At 44.5% G+C, this 21725-nt stretch overlaps 1 protein-coding gene across 12 annotated transcripts in view; it reads left to right on the top strand.

The window, feature by feature from the left end:
• Nucleotides 1–21725, top strand: part of ccdc73 (coiled-coil domain containing 73) — a 254155-nt gene that overhangs the window by 81331 nt on the left and 151099 nt on the right. For 9 of the 12 annotated variants that reach the window (XR_011596610.1, XR_011596609.1, XM_070899540.1 and 6 more), the window contains 6 exons: nt 683–754; nt 10166–10237; nt 11108–11143; nt 11790–11864; nt 13915–13953; nt 20951–21086. Coding sequence is in view for 10 of the 12 variants with exons in the window: in XM_070899536.1 (XP_070755637.1) it covers nt 683–754; nt 10166–10237; nt 11108–11143; nt 11790–11864; nt 13915–13953; nt 20951–21086 (430 nt within the window). In the remaining 2 variants the exon portion in view is untranslated. Of the gene's footprint in view, nt 1–682; nt 755–10165; nt 10238–11107; nt 11144–11789; nt 11865–13914; nt 13954–20950; nt 21087–21725 lie in introns of those variants that run through there. The other 3 variants (XM_070899541.1, XM_070899544.1, XM_070899543.1) reach the window with 3 other exon arrangements.

Genomic DNA, 21725 nt, shown 5'->3' with positions numbered 1-21725 from the left:
CCTGAAGTTGCCATCAATTTCAAAGGCGAACTGACGGCGAATGCTGCCAGTTCGCCGTCGTCAGGACCGCAAGTTCCGGGCTGTTATCTTTGTCACAGACAGAATGCTGAATTTTATTGGTTCTGCCGTTGTGCGGCTGCAGAAAGATGAAAAGAAAGGTTGCTGTTGAGTTATCTCTATAAAACTTCAGCAAGGAGACATGACCTTTCTTTAGTGCATAATCTTTTTTTTTTATTCTGCACTTTGAAATACTTAAGTGCTTTATCTTGTGTGTAATTTGCACTGTTATGGTAGCAGCACTCTCTAATGACATTGTATAAATAACACTGCACAAGATTGTACTCCTACCTCTAAATAAAAAATCGGAAAGTGCATGAGATAATTTGCTTTATTTTTCCACCTTGGGGGAGCGGAGGAGGAATAATTACACTCTTGTGTGATGTAGCTTTCAGTAAAAATTGTTTTCTTTATAGGACCGGTGTTGCAAACTTTATTTTTTATTATGACAATAAAAGGCTGTATATCACATAAGATATTGTTGCAGTCAGTTCAGTATATTGAATTATTTTACTAGATCATACAGTGGATCAAACCACTGCTGGCATAATTGAAGTTCAAGTTTTACTTAAAAAATACTTTTTTTATACTGATTTACTGAAGAAGACCATGTTGTATGTTTTAGGCTGCAGAAAATCGGTATGAAGAACAGATCAGTAATCTAGCGGTGGAAAAGCAAGAACTAGAGTGGCAAAAGGTATTGTATTATGTACATGGTATAGTGTTAGGAGCCAGGGACTTGAGCACAAAAATCTAGGCTGACATTCCAGTGCAGTACTGAGGGAGTGCTGCAATGTCGGAGGTGCCGTCTTTCGGATGAAATGTTAAACCAAGGTTCTGTCTGATCTCGCAGGTGGACGTAAAAATCCCATGGCACTATTTTGAAGAAGAGCAGGGGAGTTATTCCCGGTGTCCTGGCCAATATTTATCCCTCATTCAACATAACAAAAACATCTGGTCATTATCACATCGTTGTTTGTGGGAGTTTGCTGTGTGCAAATTGGCTGCCGCGTACTTCATTGGCTGTAAAGTGCTTTTAGATGTCTGGTAGTCGTGAAAGGCGCTTTATAAATGCAAGTCTTTTCTTATACAATAACATACCTTACATAAAGGGAGGGGATGTTTCTTATTTGGGTCATAATTAATGTGTGATTTAGCAGTGGCTATGATATATAAGAGTCCCTTTGTAAAGAAAATCTACGATATAAGACTTTTGCTTATTTATTTGAGTGCTTGCTGCCTATTTGACTTTTTGCTAACTAAATTCTTTCATCTACATTACTGTTTGTTGGGAAGGCACATATTACTGCTGTTTAGACATTTTGCTTGGAGCTGTGCCACTAATGCAAAGTAGAATCCCTTTCTGGAGATTTGATGTCCCTACTCCAGGTCATTGATAAATTTGTCTCTAGGTAAACCTTAGCTGGAGGGCTTGAGACTCCAGGGGCTCAGCACTATCACTGTGACTGCTAGCCTGTCCAATTCTTTTATATCCTATGGATTGGATTAACACGGCGGCACCTTAGAGCATTAATTGTTTTATGTATTTGTTTGTAATCTTCCTTTAATATTGAACTATTTATTCTGTACACAGTGTTAAGTTTTACTTAATTAGAAGTTAAAGTTAAACTAAAAGCAGTCCTGTTTTATTACAGTACTGGTCTGGTTTCCCAAGTTGATGGTTGCGGATTAAGCGCCGACACTGTCTGTCATTTTAATGCACTTGACACTCGTAATGAGCTACATCAGTCCTTGGCTAGAACACTGAGTACAGAATAAAATACCTTATAATCTCATGTTTATGTACAATTAGTGGATCTCTTGTGGTGTTACTCATGTTGAGTTTTAGAATATGCTGTTTAATGGGCGGTAAATTGTGGCCTCTCCAGGTGCGCACGATCTGCATGCGCCTAAACCTGGCACTTGCGATCTGTCAAAATTTCTGTCAAAATACTGTAAAGGGCCTCCGCGGTTGGAGAGTCTGCTGCCCAGCAAATGTCCTTAAAACTCTTCCGCCTGGTAAAGGCAGGTGAAAGGTCTGCTTTTACCAGCATACTAGTTTTAAAAGATAGAAGAATTAAATTTTATCACTAATTTTTATATTAAAAACCCTGTCCATTAAGGCAAGTTTATTTTTAACCCTATTAAAACATATTAAAAACATTTAGAAAAAAAAACATTTAATTTAATTCAAATTCAATTAATTTTAAATATGTGAGGTAATTTTTTATTTATGCATTGTGTTTTTGGGGGTATTCCCATTCATAGTAATGGGAGCTCTGTATAAATGGAACTCACCATTATTATCAATGAGAATACTCCATGTTCATTGGTGGTCCAGGCCCATGTGATCCCAGGATGCGCTTACACTCCTGGGATGCGTGGGCCTCTGCACTGGGCTGCGCATTTAGGCCTGGGAGTCAAAGTGTTTGTTCCTCTGGGAACACAGGTACTTTCGTAAATTATTTTTTCTGGGCCAATAACATCTCTCAGGACTGCCAGACATGCTGGCTGCCTTCTCACACCCCATACACCCGCCCGCCCCACCGCCCCCCCTCCCCCCCCACCCCCAACCACCTCCCTCCCTCCCTCCCTCCCTCCCCCAACCACCTCCATAAGGATCTCCTCCTTTCTCTTCAGCTAACAAGGTATCTCTCGGCCGCTCCCTCCTACATGTGCATGTTTTGTGTGACTACCTCAGGGCCCCAAAAAGTGAGCCTTTGCTGGCTGGTTGGGAACCGTGAAGCATGGGACTGAGGGCGTACTAGAATTTTTTGAGGATGTAACTAGTAGAGCGGACAAGGGAGAACCAGTGGATGTGGTGTATTTGAAAAGACTTTTGACAAGGCTCCACACAAGAGATTAGTGTGCAAAATTAAAGCGCATGGTATTGCGGGTAATGCATTGTCGTGGATTGAGAACTGGTTGGCAGACAGGAAGCAGAGAGTAAGGATAAACGGGTCCTTCTCAGAATGGCAGGCAGTGATTGGTGGGGTGTCACAGGGCTCAGTGCTGGGACCCCAGCTATTTACAGTATACATTAATGATTTAGATGAAGGAATTGAGTGTAATATCTCCAAGTTTGCAGACGACACTAAGCTGGGTGGCGGTGTGAACTGCGAGGAGGACGCTAAGAGGCTGCAGGGTGACTTGGACAGGTTAGGTGAGTGGGCAAATGCATGGCAGATGCAGTATAATGTGGATAAATGTGAGGTTATCCACTTTGGTGGCAAAAACATGAAGGCAGAATATTATCTGAATGGCGGCAGATTAGGAAAAAGGGAGGTGCAACAAGACCTGGGTGTCATGGCACATCAGTCATTGAAAGTTGGCATGCAGATACAGCAGGTGGTAAAGAAGGCAAATGACATGTTGGCCTTCATAGCTAGTGGATTTGAGTATAGGAACAGGGAGGTCTTAATGCAGTTGTACAGGGCCTTGGTGAGGCCTCACCTGGAATATTGTGTTCAGTTTTGGTCTCCTAATCTGAGGAAGGACGTTCTTGCTATTGAGGGAGTGCAGCAAAGGTTCACCAGACTGATTCCCGGGATGGCGGGACTGATGTATGAGGAGAGACTGGATCGACTGTGCCTGTATTCACTGGAGTTTAGAAAAATGAGAGGGGATCTCATAGAAACATATAAAATTCTGATGGGATTAGACAGGTTAGATGCAGGAAGAATATTCCCGATGTTGGGAAAGTCCAGAACCAGTGGTCACAGTCTAAGGATAAGGCGTAAGCCATTTAGGACCGAGATGAGGAGAAACTTCTTCACTCAGAGTTGTGAACCTCTGGAATTCTCTACCGCAGAGAGTTGTTGATGCTAGTTCGTTGCATATATTCAAGAGGGAGTTAGATATGGCCCTGATGGCTAAAGGGATGAAGGGATATGGAGAGAAAGCAGTAAAGGGGTACTGAGGTGAATGATCAGCCATGATTTTATTGAATTGTGATGCAGGCTCAAAGGACCGAATGGCTTATTCCTGCACCTATTTTCTATGTACCTGGAATCCAGTATGTTCAGAGACCTGTAGGGTTTATCATGCTATCTGGGAGGAGTAGTGGGAGTTGTCGGAGCCAAACTTAGGTGCAGGTTAGTGATTTTTGTTTGTGTATGATTGTTATTTGTCGGGTAGATGAGAAACTGCATATTGGAATTTTGTTTGTGCTGGAATGTGATTGGTTAGAAAATTGGAATGGGGAGGAAAGGATTTGTGCAGTATGATTGGTGAATAACAAAAGTGAAAATAGCCCCAAAAAAACACTGAAGGAGTTAAAAACGGACAGCCAGTGAGGAAGATTTAATAGTCATGATGTGGACGATGGTCATAACAGAAGCAAGAAATTGTCTTCTAAAAATTATCTTTAGATTTATTTGCCATCTGCTAATTTTGAAGTATTAGTTAATGTTTTGTGAATTATGTACAGAAATCTTTTGAAAGGAAAATGCTTGTTTACAAAATATAAATTATAAATAAATTGATCAGAACATCATTTTTTTCCCCGCACTCGCTCAACATTAATGTATTCTGGAGAAATGTGTTTGGGGGAGTGGGAGAGGGAGAGAAACAGTAAGGGACTATGGGCTAGACCTTCGGCATCATTCTGCCCATTTTTCATTTTGTAAGCCATTACCACCCATTAATTGCTTAAAGTGGTAACTAGCGCCCACTTACCACCCACATACCGCTGGCGGTAATTTCGGCAGTCTATTACCGCCGATGGTAAACGGAACCGCCCGCCCATCTGTTTTAGGTGATTTTCCTAGCACTTCAACGTGCACCGCCCAAATACCAGCCAGGCGCTAAATTCGGCAACTCTCCCAAATACCGCACAAATTACCACGGGCATGATGTACCGCCCTGAAAAAGCTGCACACACCAGACCTTAATCCAGCGGTATGGTCACCATGTTTTAAAATGTATGAACTTGAAGAAAAGGCTGCTTCAAGTTGGAGGGTGCATTAAAATCATTCGTGAGTGGATTTTAAGGGTGTTTGAAATCAGTGCTCATAATCTGAGGTTATAGTAGTTTATCTGGATTAATTTTTTTTGGTTATTTAAGGAAAATTGAATAATTTTTTTAACAGTTTAGAGGACTTTTAAAGAAATAGGGCCTGCAATTTCTCTGCCAGTATTGTTAACTAATTACATGCTGCGGAATAGAGCTGGAAGAAGGTTCATTGAAGAACATTATGTGCCCAATCAAAAAGGTGGCAGACTGCTGAGGAGGAGGAGACCTTACACCCAACGCATTTACAGGGATAAGCGGTCATACCTAGAACTGTCCGACAAAGCGTGTGTTAGAAGGCTGCACTTCCGAAAGGAGGTCAGCAATGAGATATGCCAGCAAATTAAGGGAGACCTGCAGCCTACCATCAGGACAGCCCTGCCCGTTGAGGTTAAGGTGACTGCGGTACTTTCATTCTATGCATCGGGCTCCTTTCACATTTGCTGCATCTCTCAGCACACCACACATTGTTGCAATCGGTAAGTGACAGAAGCGCTTTACGCACGAAGGTTTGACTTTATAAACTTCCCAATGACCAGGGAGGCACAGAGTGAGAGGGCTTTGGGTTTCTCGAGAATAGCAAACTTTCCTAAGGTCCAGAGTGCAATAGATTGTACGCACATCGCCCTGCAAGCACCTTTAGAGGATGCAGAGGTGTTTCGGAACCAAAACTGATTCCACTCCCTGAATGTGAAGCTTGTTGTCGACCACAAGCAAATAATCATGGCAGTAAATGCCACTTTTCCAGGGAGCATTCATGGTGCGCACATCTTGCGTGAGAGCACTGTCTCAGACCTCTAAGAGTCAGCCACAAGGTCAATGCTGGATGCTTGGTGACAAAGGATGCGGCCTCTCCACCCGACTCTTGACCTCCCTCTGTAAACCTCAGACAGATGCCGAGCATCGATACAATAACAGCCACATAGCCACATATTGTCGAAAAGACAATTGGAGTGCTGAAGCAGCGCTTCAGATGCCTGGACCACTCTGGAGGCAGCCTACAATACCACCCTGAGCAGGTCGCGGAGTTCATTGGTAAGTTGTGCAACATGCAACATACCACAATCAGAAGAGGACAGGAATTACCACAGGGGACTGCAGGACCACCTCAGTACAAAGGGGATGAGGCAGAGGAAGAAACAGAAGAGGAGGACGAGGTAGAGTCTGGCAATGAGCCCATGACACCACCCCTAGACCGCAGGAAAGGCCCTGTTGTAGCTACGCAACAGCAAAACTGTTACGTCAGCAGCTCATAAATTATCGCTTTGCTTGAAAACCCTTAAAATGGCCATTGTTTGCAACCCTTATATTGATTGTTAACCCCTCATTTTGTAAAAGTGAGTGAGACACTGCATAATAATTGTTAAGTTGAATACAATTTTATAAATTATGAAAAATGATTTTTGTGAAATAAATTAATAAATAATAAATAAATCTTTTTAAAGTAGATTTGCAACAAAATGTAAACAAAGCAACAAGATTGAAAAAATTAAACATTAAACTTTAAGCATGAAACCCACAACGCCCCCCCCAAACAGTAAACAATTTTTCATTGAAAGTTAACATTTTTTGAATAAACAACCGTCCCCAACCTGCCAACAAATCTACCGGCGACCACCATTCCCACCGCCTCTCCCTCCAGCACCTCATCTTCAATTGTTTTTTGGCATCACCCCTACTCCTGTCCGAGTTGGGTCCAGTGCGTTGTGCAGCAGGGCGTCTCAAGTGTTGCTGCTGTAGCGGGGGTAACGGTGGCAGCGCCATTTGTGGGGAATCTGGAGAAGAGGGAGGGTCTGACGACCCGTCTTCGGAGTCAGAAGTATTGTCTTGCTCCTGACTCCCACGTGATGTCGGCATTGGTGATACGACACCTTGGAGCATCTGCTGCATGGCATCAATGGAATTGGCGGTTCGCCACATCACTGCAATCAACACCGCCATATTCTCCGATTGGCGTGCTGACTGTGTTGCAATGTTTCCGGCTAGTCCACCAATTGCCTGGAGGAGCTCTCGACCAATGTCGACGTTTGCCCTAGACAGCGCAACCATGTCCAGGTCGGCTTCTGCCTGTCTTCGAGCACGCCTCCCCTACCCAATCAGCCTCCGTGAATTCAGCATGGGGGCTGTACCACTTGGTGTGCCCTGCTGCACACCGCTTGGTCCCGCCAATTCCTCGGAGCCGAATCCATGAAATGTGAATTCGGCCGAGGAAGAGGTGGTCACAGGTATTATGGACCCCTCAGTTTCTGACGACCTTCAACATCCAATGGCACATCTTGGTGGGTGGGGGGGGGGAGGCGGAACGTCAGATGGTTTTGTCATCATCATCATCCTCCTCCTCTTCGGTCAAAAATAGTTGTACTACAATCGGCTCTGCATGCTGATGCTCCTGGGCAGCTAGAAAACATAATAGAAGAGGTAAGCAGAAGGGGAAGGGAGGGAGGATCAGGGTGACATTTTAACACTTGCATTGTGCAGACATATGTAGAGGAGTAACATTATGGCATTATATATCACCGAGAGACACTACATGCAATGAGCATGAACTGAATTTACAGAGACTGCATGGCATTATAATGATTGTCCCAGCATTACATTACATCACTTGGCATCATTTATACATTATGTTCACATGACTATATTACATGAACGCTGCACAGCCCAGGGATTATGCGTGACTTACATGGTGCCAACACCGGATCTGCACACCCACGGGTGGCCGAGCGATCATGTGCCCCTGTGAGGGCTGCCACCTGCACTTCCAGATCCATGAGCTCTTCCAACTCTGCCAGCCCTCCTCCATTGCGCCGACGCTCACCTCTATTGAAAGCGATTTTTTTCTGAAAAGATGACAATAGCATGGTATAAGATAATTTGCCACCTGCTTCCACTGCTGAGACAAGTGTAATGCAGCATGTATGTTAGTTTATGAAGTGAGTGTTTTCTATTTTAAGGTCATGTCAAAACTTTTAACGTTCAGGAAGCAGTACTCTTTGTACAAGTGGCCAAGCAGGTTTTATGTGTACCTCACCGATCTGCACCAGGCATGGCATTGGAGCGTGGGCAGATGCAGCAGGAGCGGCGAGATTGGGGCGAAGGAACAGCGAGGGATTGTGGAGGGATATGTTCGAGGCCCAGGGGAGACGTGAGTTCGGGGTCTAGGGGCAGCATAGGCCAGCCCACACTGCGATATGTGTGCGCACTAGGTCCGTGCAGCAGAGCAGGTCTCCAGTTGTCTTGGGTAATCCTTGCCACTTACTGGACCAAGACCTAGCTCTGTCAAGCCTGTGCGGTGGCTGGTGTGCAATGGCCACCACCGTTTTTAAAAAAAAACACGCACAGGCATCTTCTACCCTTGATGTAGTTCGGGTTCTTCATTCGAAACACCTGTGAACTCTCTTTTTGACGTGGAAGCAAATCATCCTCGTTTCGAGGGACTGCCTATGATGATGATGATAAGATAATTGCCCAGGTACTAGTACCTCCCCCAATAACTTTCAACACTGTTCCATTAATACACCATTTGCATGTAAGTGATGCATGATGAACACATCTTATCACAGGAAAACAATATAATAACATTGTTGTTAGTAATGTGTAACACCAAGTTTATCAAGATTAACAAAATCACAATATGGCAGTTTTACATTTTAAGTAATGAGTCAGTGCATGATTAAAGTTATGACTTACTCTTGTGGCAGAAACAAGGTCGTTCCAGCGCTTGCTGCACTGGACTGGCTCCCGACGGACCTGGGTAACTGAGGGCACCGCCTCGGCAATCACTACCCATATTCGCTGATATACGGGCGGGCTGGGTTTTCCATGATTACCCCGTGCCTCCACTTCGTGGACCAAGGCAGCTTGGGTGTCCATAGTGAATCGCTTTGTCCTCTTCCTCCCTCCTACCTTTGCCTCGACCATCAACTGATCTTCAATATCCATTTTATAATATTTTTTAGGGTTAGGGTTATTTTTTTTCTATTATAATCGTATAATTTTTTATATAATAGTATAGAATTTTTTAAATAATAGTATGTATAGTATGGTATAGTATAGAATCATTTTTTTTATAATAGTATGTATAGTATGGTGTAGTATAGAATCACAAAAATAGGCATACAAGAACTGGAAACAGATGCTTTTCAAACAGGCTGCTAGTCAATTTTTTTCTCCCTCTCCACCCCTCCCTCATCTGCGCATGCGTGGGCTGACCCCTGACCGCCGAATCGCGGGGAAAAAGAAGAAAAATAAAACGCACATGCACAAGTGGCCGACCTTACACGAAAAAAAAATACTGCTCCCGCCCGGCCACAATCTCCGGGGAATAAAGCCGAAACTAGCGGCTTTGGGTCTTGGCGGTATTGAAAAGTCGAGAAGTTCATACCGCCCGAATACCGCCGATAAGGTATAAATGGAAAGCCTAGCCCATTGTCCCTTTAAACAACTTGCAGAGCTATTTGGTAAGGTGGTCACAGTAAACAATCCACTATGTGCAAATAGACAATAGCCTGACCTAGATTATGGTTTTACAAGCTTGTACTTGCAGGTTCCTTTTTAAAAATAAATCTGTATATTCACCCATTTCATTGTAAAGTTTTTAATGATCTATCTTTTCGATCCTCCATTCTCATGCTATATCGGCCCTTGACTGCCTTTACCCCGATGGCTAGACCGTGATTGGGAGCGCACCATATGGGGGATTACAAGCACAAATCCATGTCTGACCACTCTGCCAAGTGTGATGTTCACTAAGCTGCTCTGCTACCAGGCTGCCACTGCCTTAAAAAAATCTTTAGCTTTATCTTTTACATTCAAATTCTTGTGTATATGAGGACATAATATAAGCTCTGCTTGATGAGCTAGATTTTAATTGTGATAGTGTTCATTAAAATTGGATCTATGTAATCATGTCTAACAGGATCCATTTTAAAATGTGTACAGAGTTGAAATAATCAATAATTTATGTCTGACAAACAATTGAGTCCAAATATTGAGATCAGTCCTTAATGTGTACAACTGAGACATCTGTTTGTTTTATTTATTAACCTGTAATGCACAGAATATAGTTTGGTTCACTGATGTTTATCTGCAAAGCAGGAGTCACTACAGCATCAGTACAATGCGCTATCCAGTCAGCATGAAGAGGCTATGACTGTCCTAAAAAAGCAGGTATTTATGTTTTGTGATTGATTTAAGAAAAATAAAATTTTGTTTGACAATGAAGCAGTTTATAACAGATGATTGTTAAATTCTAATGGTGCAAAAACTGTATTGTTTAACCTATTTTGTATTGCAAGTCATGAACAAGCATCTGCAATATGAGAGTTTAATTATTTGTATTAATCTATGAGACTGTGTTGTAACCTTTTTGCCATTTGATGGTATTGTGGGACATCAGCAATCCCTCCATTGTTTGCATAAGAGGGAACATTTCTTGTCATAAATATGAGGCACTTCAAAGATAATTGATTGTTGCTGCATTAAACATAAAGACATTATCACTGATTTAAATCCATATGTCATACATCAAGATTAAAAATACTTAGTATAGACGGTATACATTTACAGTACAGTGTACATGTATACTGTAAATGAATTTATACAATTCATTTTTGCATGTAAAGTAGCTAACCATTTATTTTATGTTAAAGCTCTTGTTACAACATTGAGTTTTGTGTGTCCTGAAATTTTGCTTAAAAGTAATATTTTAAAATTTATGCTTCTGATTAATTTACGTAAAATATCGATAGAACTCATCTTTTCCCATGGATTCTGGCACAGCATGCTATAAAAATGTAATTGATCGCACAATAGTAAGGCTATACTGAGCAAGTATCCATTTCCTAAGCTTTTGTATAAATTTGTACCAATAAAATGGTAAACTCCTTATTTTAAATTTAAGGAGTTGAAGCTATTCTGTCACATGTGGCCCAAGAACTGCAAGAGTAAAATGCTTCAAGTGGAAAAGGGTTATGATGTGGGCTTGTTTTATCTTTATTTTAACAAGTATTGATATTAACTGGATTTGTTTTCTTATAGTTTCAGACACGAGTAACTGCAGTGGAAGAGGAGAAGGTATTGCTTATCATTAGGAATGCTAACCCACATAGTAAATACTGTATAGGAGAGCATTTTGCACATTACTGTAAAACTTGTCTTTTAAATGGTTATTGTGTCTTTTGTTGTTTCCATTACTGTTGTAACCATTATTTCAGTTCCATCTTTTGCTAAATGTAACTAGTTTCTGGTAATTCATTATCAGTACAGTGATCTCAAAGGGAGACTTATGGGGTGAAATTGCTCTTACTAGTAATTTTACAAAAACAATTATCAAAACAGAGACTTTAATAATGGAAATGGGGCTTCATTTTAATTTACCCATTCACATCAAATACAGTAGACTCCCTTTATAATACTGATACACTACAGTCTTTTGCATAATTTATGGCTCCATTATGAATAAAAAAACACACACAAAGCACCTGCTTCTCTAATTAGTTTTTAATTATGTTCCCGAACACAGTATTTATAAAGGATATACTGAACGTTAGAGCAAAAATCATGGAATATTTGAATACACAGAAATATACATTTTGTTCAGTTTTAAAATAGATTTATTTAAACAAGAAATTGTTCCTTTTATTCTACATATGATGATCTCTATATGTAGAAGTCTGCACATAGGCTAGATAATTGCAATAATGTGTACTGTCCTTTGTAGGGGAAATTCCAGCTTACCGCAGAGTCCAAAGAAAGAGAAATCAGTGGACTTAAGGAAGAATTGAAAGTACTGCAGGTAACAATTAGATCAGTGTTTCACATCCTTAAAAACAAAGTAGTAATGTGGTTAGTAAAGTATTAAATAGAGATCTACACAGCATGATTTAATCTCGTAAATGTTTTCAGTAGCTACATTAACCACCCAACATTGATCATGGAAATAATTAAGATAGTTTTTGAAATAAATTAGATGTGGCTTGTTACAAAGATTCTTGTTTGGAAATTTTTTCAAATCAATTTTAATAGCTTTGCAATATTTGAAGGGAATTCTATTAGATTTAATGTTAAATAAACTGCAATTGCCACTTATTTTTAATCCATCAGTTGTTTGTTTCTGGATATTTTATCAATTAACAGTGACTTGCCAACACTAACTCTGACGTACACTTAAGAAGAAAGCTCTGTGGTAAACCAGAGGCTTTGTGAATGCTTTATGCAAATATTATAAAGTTGTCAGTGTACAAAATAGTAAATTACACTGCACAATTATGCGTCAGATTGTCAGTAAAGGAGTCGGCAGTACATTGTAAATTTATAATTGTCACACATCGCCACAAAAACAACTGTGACTTATCACTGTGTGAACAATTTGAGCTTAGCATGGATGGGTTAACTGCAACATATCATAGAAGCCAGTCTCCAAATCCTTGGGCATGTATGGACATAAACAGGTTCATAATCATGTTTTTTTAATTTCATGCTTGTATTTAAAAAAAATGGAATAGAAAAAGCTTGTAAATTCTGACCGACACAAAGAGAATATGATGGCCATTACTATTACATTAGTTGGACTCATATTAACAAGGAAATTAATCAAGGAAAGGAAATTAACTGTAAAATATCATAGAGGGACGGGGCATTTACTTACAGTTTTTTGTATAGGAATGGATTCATTCTGAACAAAATACTCGTCATTTCAAGTACATTGAGTGTAGGAAAAGTGCTTCTGTAAATAGATTACCTGGGTAATCGACAGCTGGCTCTCAAAAGAGCAGCATCCAAAATGAAGTCAATGACTGGAACGTCTACAATAATTCTTGGACTGGGTGCTGCTGACCTCATAAGTGCTGGCAAATATCATACTGTGTTATCTATATAGGTCTCAATATCATTTAATGTAAAAAATTCCATTATCTCACTTAGAGAAGGCCAAGAGTTCTTTTTATTGCTCTACAATACCTATGTGTCATGTGCAGCTGAGCATGGCAAACCCTATACATCACCTATGCTATGTCACAGATTGAACAAGCCAAACAAATCCTTACAGCGACAGCGCAAAAGGTCAGGCATGAGGAGGTATTTTGTTGGTTTTGAAAGCGCAACCCTACATTAACTAGATGATTAAAACAAGCAGAAGGTGACACAAGTAACGAACTACTCTGTTTATATAGAAATTTTAATTAGATCAGAGTATGGAAAACAAAAAAATGGAATACTGCAGCTGTAAATATAAAGTGTTTTTTTGTGAGATGTTGCAGTAAGCTGTTGAGAAAATAAGCCAGCTAAGGATCAAGCTTCATGAGGCATTTTGAACTGAAACATTCTGCGTAAATGGCTCTTACATGACAGAATTGCAAAGCCACTAAGAATTCCATTAAAACCACATCAAAAAAGTATAAATACTAATATTTGGAAAAGCTATTTACAATGTTGCTTTTTAAAGAGAAAATTAGGAACGCAGGGAGTGTAATAAATTCAAATGACCCTTAATCCGACTCGGTTGTCCTTCTTTATTCAAGCATATTATTGCCGTATATTTAGAAGGAATGTGTTAAGTATTGTGCAGCAGGCATATTAAATAACACTCATCACATAGAAGCCCAACAGAGCTGGAAGGTAACTGTTTTATGAATTGCTATTTTGTCCTCAATGTGTTGATTGCGTTTACAGCTTTTAAAAAAAAAAGACATCGCAAAATATATGAAGAAAATTACGATGCGTCATAATGCTCGTGTGGTTTCTAAAGTGATTCTGTGAGGGAGGACTCGAGTATTCACGCTTCTTTGTTTCAGACTTGTTTTTAATCTGAGAAATTATTAACACTGTGTATATCCCCCTCCCCGCAGGTTTCCAAGTACAGTCTGGAAAAGAAACTAAATGAACTGGTAAGGACCTGTATTGCTATCCAGTCCATTGTCAGGCCAAACGGGGAGGTTGAAGAGTTGAAGGCTGAAAAGGGGATGGGCCAGCAGTAGTAAGGCATAGGGAGGCAGCGACTGGAACCTCAAACACTGCAGGAGAGCTTGGCTTCAATGCCAGACACCTTATTGTTCAACTTGTTCTAGGCAGTAGTTGCTGATAAAACTTTTACAAATCCGTTTATGCTATGACTGTTGAGAATTAAACCATGTCATTAAAGTATTTCATTGCACTATTTTTGATTAATGGCGGTGGACTAACAATTCAGCCTTTACTGGGTGATTCACACATTCTCATCGCCTTCATCCTCAGCCTGAAATTGTTAAAACATTATTTAACTGTTTCAAAGTTATGATCCTTTCTTTATTGAGAGTACTCTCCATAATTGTTTTTTTTGTGTGTAAATAATGTCCCTCCATATTTCATTTTTAATCTTTAAAGATTCATCTTTTCTCCCTCACATGAAAGATCTTCATTTAGAAAGCAACAAATGTTTGATAATTTTAACGTTCTGCACATATAACCTACACCTAATTTCCTTGGAATGAACACCTTTTGGTTTGTTCAGACTGAAATCTAAAATGTAAAGATCATTTAGTGAATACTAGTGTAAACACTTTACCATATGCTTATTTGTATTCTGCAATATAATAATCAGTCAGTGAGCGAACCAGACATTTATGTACTTTTATTATACCAGTGTTCATTTTGTTACACAGTTGAACCTCCCTTATCTGGCACCCTCGGGACCTGGCCTGTGCCGGATAAGGGATTTTGCCAGATGACGGGAGGTCATGCCGACGCCCCCCTCCCCAGACTTACCAGGTACTGCTGACCTGGGACACCAACAACATCCACGCTGTGTCCTCGGCCTGAAATTGTTAAAACATTATTTAACTGTTTCAAAGTTACGATCCTTTCTTTATTGAGAGTACTCTCCGTAATTGTTTTTATTGTGTGTAAATAATGTCCCTCCATATTTCATTTTTAATCTTTAAAGATTCTTTAAAGACCTCCTCACCTCCCGCTGCTCGCCGACCTCCTCACCTCCCGCTGCTCACCGACCTCCTCACCTCCCGCTGCTCGCCGACCTCCTCACCTCCCGCTGCTCACCGACCTCCTCACCTCCCGCTGCTCGCCGACCTCCTCACCTCCCGCTGCTCACCGACCTCCTCACCTCCCGCTGCTCACCGACCTCCTCACCTCCCGCTGCTCACCGACCTCCTCACCTCCCGCTGCTCACCGACCTCCTCACCTCCCGCTGCTCACCGACCTCCTCACCTCCCGCTGCTCACCGACCTCCTCACCTCCCGCTGCTCACCGACCTCCTCACCTCCTGCTGCTCACCGACCTCCTCACCTCCCGCTGCTCGCCGACCTTCCGCTGCTCACCGACCTCCTCACCTCCCGCTGCTCACCGACCTCCTCACCTCCCGCTGCTCACCGACCTCCTCACCTCCCGCTGCTCACCGACCTCCTCACCTCCCGCTGCTCACCGACCTCCTCACCTCCCGCTGCTCGCCGACCTCCTCACCTCCCGCTGCTCGCCGACCTTCCGCTGCTCACCGACCTCCTCACCTCTCGCTGCTCACCGACCTCCTCACCTCCCGCTGCTCACCGACCTCCTCACCTCCCGCTGCTCGCCGACCTTCCGCTGCTCACCGACCTCCTCACCTCCCGCTGCTCACCGACCTCCTCACCTCCCGCTGCTCGCCGACCTCCTCACCTCCCGCTGCTCGCCGACCTCCTCACCTCCCGCTGCTCGCCGACCTCCTCACCTCCCGCTGCTCACCGACCTCCTCACCTCCCGCTGCTCACCGACCTCCTCACCTCCCGCTGCTCGCCGACCTTCCGCTGCTCACCGACCTCCTCACCTCTCGCTGCTCACTGACCTCCTCACCTCCCGCTGCTCACTGACCTCCTCACCTCCCGCTGCTCGCCGACCTTCCGCTGCTCACCGACCTCCTCACCTCCCGCTGCTCACTGACCTCCTCACCTCCCGCTGCTCGCCGACCTTCCGCTGCTCACCGACCTCCTCACCTCCCGCTGCTCACTGACCTCCTCACCTCCCGCTGCTCGCCGACCTTCCGCTGCTCGCCAACCTGCTCGCCAACCTCCTCGCCGCCCGCTGCCTCGCTGACCTCTTTTGGACCCTGACACCGCTGCTGGGCTTGACCTCGCACCAAGAGACCTAGCTGCTTCAACCCAGGTCGGGTCTGCCGACGCCGGAATGCTGCAAAATGGCAGGCACTGTGCAGCTCGATGATTGCAGTTGTCTGTGTGAGTGTCGGGCTGTGTCTCTCTCTCTCTCTCTCTCTCTCTCTCTCACACAGGGGCTGTGGGTGTGGGGTGGTCGGTGAGGGAGGGGGGAGGCCGGCACTGATTCTCCGGATCACCGGCCATCCCACATTCGATGCTGCAGCAGCTCCTGCCGATTTCACGCACAGACCCTTGCATGATCACGTGACTTTTCCTTGCTTATTGAATGTGCACAACTCTGATCGTCAGTTACACATTTTGTCTCAAACTTACAGTTGCTATTATATTGCTTGTGATTACGGACTTTCACGCGAAAGTTGCAGCAGTTCGCCGATGGTGATGATTGGGACGCCTTTGTGGAGAGACTCGACCATTTCTTCACAGCAAACGACCTGGCAGGAGACGACCCAGCCGCACTGGCTGATAAGCGCAGATCTATCCTGCTAACCAGTTGTGGACCCACTGTCTATGGCCGCCTCAGGGACTTGCTGGCACCAGCGAAGACAACGACCAAGACATACAAGGAGCTCGTAACCCTGATCCATGAGCAACTCAAGCCCATGGAGAGCATCCTCACAGCCAGACCGGTTCTACTCCCACCGACGGCCCGAAAGCCACGAAATTGTGAAATACGCTGCAGACCTCAGGAGGCTCGAGGCACCGTGAGAGTTCGGCAACAACCTCAACGAAGCGTTGTGGGACATTTTTGTCATTGGAATCGGCCATGAGGGCCTTCCTCATAAGCTGCTGTCGGCGGATACCACAGTCACACGGCAGAAGGCCATCTCCGTGAGCCAGGCATTCATGACCTCGACCTGCGGCTCTAGGCAGATGACTCACCCTCAGGACTCAAACCCGGCAGGTACTGTGCTCCGAGTGGAGCCGTTTAGAGGCTGGACTGTAGAACGCGAACCCTCTGAGAAGAGAGAACAGGCCTCCGAGTCCCTTAACTTGGAGTCCGGCGAGGAGGATTAATCGAGTAGCTCCATGCTGGCGTTATGGAGGGAATCACAGGGCTCACCAGTGCCGCTTTAAATACTATGTATGCAAGGGCTGCAGCACAAAGGGCCACCTCCAGCGAATGTGTAAGAGAAATATGACTCACTGTGTCGATGAAGAGTCTGCAGATGGCCATGAATCTAGCGCGGATTATGAAACGATAGGCAGCGAGGCAGCTCAGCCTCACGATGAGGTATATAGCATGTTTACCTGCACCACCGAGTGTTCTCCGTTGAGGATAGATGGCGTTCCAGCCTTCATGGAAGTGGACAGGGGGGCGAGCCAGTCACTAATGAATCAAGAAGCCTTTGAGAGGCTATGGGACAATCAAGCTGAACGACCCAAGTTGGTCCTGGTTCAGGCAAAGCTGCGCATCTACACCGGTGAACTTATCCCAGTCATTGGTAGTGCGAATGTAAAGGTACTCCATGATGGCGCGGTGCACAAGTTACCTCTGTGGATTGTTGCAGGTGATGGACCAACGCTGCTCGGCAGAAGGTGGATGGAGAAGATCCATTGGAAATGGGAAGACTTCAACCCTTCAGCGATCGATGTCCTTCGGGTTCGGAGGCACAACAAGCCCTCACTTGGGGGTGGACTTGGCACCAGAGAGCAGACCAGCACAGCACCCGAGGCACAGACCACTCAGCACGACTGCGTGGAGATGATCCAGTTGAGTCGACCCAAACGCACCTTCCAGGTTCCAGTGGCAGGACTCCGGAGGAAGAAAATCGGTTCCAAAGACGACTTCCCAGCTTCGGTGGCAGAACCTGGGGAGAAGAGGATCACCGCAGTCGACATCGTGTATGGAGGAAAAATGGCGCCCAAACCACGAGGTGAGGCGCTGAAGAAAAAGATGGCTGCGGCCAGACCACGAGGTGCTGCGCTGATGGAGCACCACGTGGCACCAAACGGAGAAGAGGATTGGGGTAAAGAAAGCAAGGCTCTCTTAAAGCAGGCCTGCAATCCACTACAATTAAAGGGACAGTTCCACACACTCAAGCAATGTAATAGCAACTGTAAGTTAGAGACAGAATATGTAATTGATGATCAGAATTGTGTACATGCAACCAGCGAGGAAACGTTGCGCGAGCGCGATTGGAGCTCAGAGTAGCCACAATAAGTAATGAAAAGTTGTGCGATGTAGGATTTTAACTGCACGCAGCCAATGCAGTGGGCAGACACCCGTCGGGAGCGCACAGGTCCAGCGAGCTATCCAGTGCTGTAACCTGCGTCCTGGGGACCAGAGTTATGCACCATGGAGTGTAGCCACAAGCAGCCAATACACACGAACTGCGGAGCAAATGATATCAGCAGGACAATGGCACCGGTATCGATACCCGGCCCCTGATTGGCTCTACCTCTCAGGCACCCGATGGCACCAACCGTCAGGAATTTGAAAGAGCAAACTGTGCTAAGGTGCAGCCCCCAGATCCCATCGCCACCAAGGCCATATCCGGAAACGAAGGGTCACCCGCTACAGTCCCTCCAAAGGGGGACCAGGACCAGCCAGGATCCCAAACCAAACAACGCCCAGGCTAGCGAGTCAGCAGTTTCCTGTGCGCTGCTAGACGGCGGCTCCTCAGGGAGCAGCAGTGACCCAGGGCGCAAAGAAAGGACAGGGAGATCACTGGCATCTGTGAACCTGCCTGACGCTAGGAACCACAGCAACAGCCCCAAGAGCAGGCAACTTGAGCCAACCGGGTTCCCACTGCCAGCACTGGGCACCGCGCCACCACCAGACTTCAGGGACACCATCCAGCGGTTCTGGAACTAGTTTGTCCTTCCGCACCAGTCACTGCATCGATAGTTTATCTCACCAGTCTAACGTATTTGTCTCACAACGGAACCACAAATATATTGCAAACTTACTTTTCTGAACTTGAATGTACATGAATGCAATGAGCCTCCGGCATAATCTATATGTGAGTGTGGTGGGGGGGAAGAATGGAGTGGTCAGGGACACACACAAACAGCAACCACCAGCACTCTACTGCACCAACCACTCACCCAAGATTGAAACGACCTGCCAAGGGTCAACCAGATAGGGCTAAGCCCAGAGCACAATCAATGCAGAGGCGATTTGCACTAAAGGCTTAGGGGGGAGTGATGTCATGTATCCTACGTGGCTACTGTTGGTACTACCACAAGGTGTGTCACCAGAGGGCACAGCAGTGGGAGGCTTGTAGGTTACCTGTACAGGTGTGCCTGGCCTAGTATAAAAGGCAGGCAACCAGGTGTGATCCTCACTCTGGAGTTAACAAATAAAGGGCTAAGGTCACTACAGTTCAAGTACAACACATTGCCTCGTAGAGTCATTATTAGAGCATCCAAGGACACAACAGACCCGACTCCCCGACCGGGAATGGTGTCGGATAAGGGAATCCCGGATAAGAGAGGTTCAACCTGTATTGCAAAGACAAACGCAAAAGCAGGCACTACTGAAATTTATAATGAATGTGCATATGGACCAGGTTCCACATATATATGCTGATGATGCCCAATTTTACCTTTCCACCTCTTTTGCTTCCCAGGCTGTTGCTTGACTCTGCAGCTACTTGTCCAACACTAGTCTTGAAAGAGCTAAAATTTCCTCCAGCTTGATGTAGGCGAAACTAAAGCCATTCTTTTTAGCTCCCTATGCACCTCATCTCTTAACTTTATCGACTGCTACCTGAGATTGAGGGGTATGAAACTTCGGCATGCTAGTTGATCCTGAGCTTATTTCCTTCCCAACATCCGTTCTGTCACAAGACTGCCAACTTCCACCTTCAAAATGTTGCCCCTATCCTCTGCCTTACTGTTGTCGAGACTCTAACCATGACTTTATGCTGAGTTTCACACTCCATATCCTCTCCATCACATAGACTGCCTCCTTCCATCTCCCGTCTCTGCCCCTGCCTTAGCACATCTGCTACCAAAATCCTCATCCGTGCTTTCCAACTCAACTATTCCAATGCTCTCCCATCCTCCACCCTCCATAAACTTCAGTCCATCCAAAACTCTGCTACCCGCATCCCATCCTTCACTGTCCCACTTACCCATCATCCCTGCACTCGGTAACCTACATTGGTTCACAGTCCACCAATGCTTTGATTTTAAAATTCTTACTCTTCAGAGCCTTACTCCTCACCTTATTGTAACCTACGTCAGCCCTGGAAACCTCCAAGAAACATGCATTCCTCCAACTCTGGCCTCCTGTGCATCTTCCACACCCTTCGCCCCACCATTGGCGGCTGTGCCTTCACCTGTCTAGGCCATCAGTTCTGGAATTCCCTCTGTAAATCTCTTTGCCTATCCACCTCCCTCTCCTTTAAAACCCATCTCTTTGAGCAAGCTTTTAGTTAACCCTTCGAATATCTCCTTCTTTGGCATAGACTCGTTTTTTGTCAGCTCCTGCTTCTGTGGAGTGCCTTGGAATGTCTTTTCTACATCAAAGGCGCCATATAAATGTTAATTGCTGTTGTTTATCACTTCTAAACTCCTTACCCACTCAGAACCCCAGACTTCCATTACCCTAGTCCTCACCAGCTTCTGCTGGCTTTCCATTCCCCTGTCAGAGTCCTTATTGTTGCATTCAAATGCTTCCAAGATCTCACCCCGTCCTACTTCAATAACACTTTTAGCCTTCTGGAATTTTAGTACTATTTTTAATAATGAATGAGAAATGGTGTTTAAATGCATTTTTCTCTCTTTTGTTTTACAGGAGCAGAAAGTGCAGCTGCAGACTGTGGCTAAGGATAACCAGCTCAGTCAGTTGAGTGAAGTTGAGAAACGCTTTGCAGCTATTAGTCGCCAGTGTGGTCTAATCAAACAAGCTCATGAGAAACTAGAACAGAATGGTACGTAAACTTTATAAAACTTTGCACAATACCTCTTTGTGTGGTTCAATTTAATATAATGGATATGGCCAGAGGCCTGGACTAATGATCCGGAAACATGAGTTCAAATCCCACCACGGCAGCTGGGGACTTTAAATTCAGTTAATTAAATAAATCGGGAAAAAAAAGCTAGTATCAGTAATGGTGACCATGAAACTACCGGATTGTCGTAAAAACCTATCTGGTTCACTAATGTCCTTTAGGGAAGGAAATCTGCCATTCTTACCAGGTCTGGTCTATATGAGTCAATGTGGTTGACTCTTAACTGCCCTCTGCAATGGCCTAGTAAGTCACTCAGTTGTACCAAACCGCTACTGTGGGAGTACCTTCACCTCATCGACTGCAGCTGTTCAAGAAGACGGCTCACCACCTGCTCGCGGGCAATTAGGGATGGGCAATAAATCCCTAAATGCTGGCCTTGCCAGTGATGCCCAGATCCCAGGAACTAAAAAAAAACAATGCGCTAGAGTTTCCCTAACCTGTTTTTCTGGCGCCCTCACCCAAGGTGCACCGTTTTTGTCTGTCTCCAAGCGCGCCGATAAAAGTTGTCGGTAATCTGGCTGCTCCCCAGTCTCTCTTCGGTCATGGCGCAGCGTGGCC

The sequence above is a fragment of the Pristiophorus japonicus genome, chromosome 14 (assembly GCF_044704955.1).
Source record: "Pristiophorus japonicus isolate sPriJap1 chromosome 14, sPriJap1.hap1, whole genome shotgun sequence".
NCBI lineage: Eukaryota > Metazoa > Chordata > Chondrichthyes > Pristiophoridae > Pristiophorus > Pristiophorus japonicus.
The sequence above is the reverse complement of the archived record's forward strand: the minus strand, read 5'-3'. Positions and strand labels throughout refer to the sequence as shown.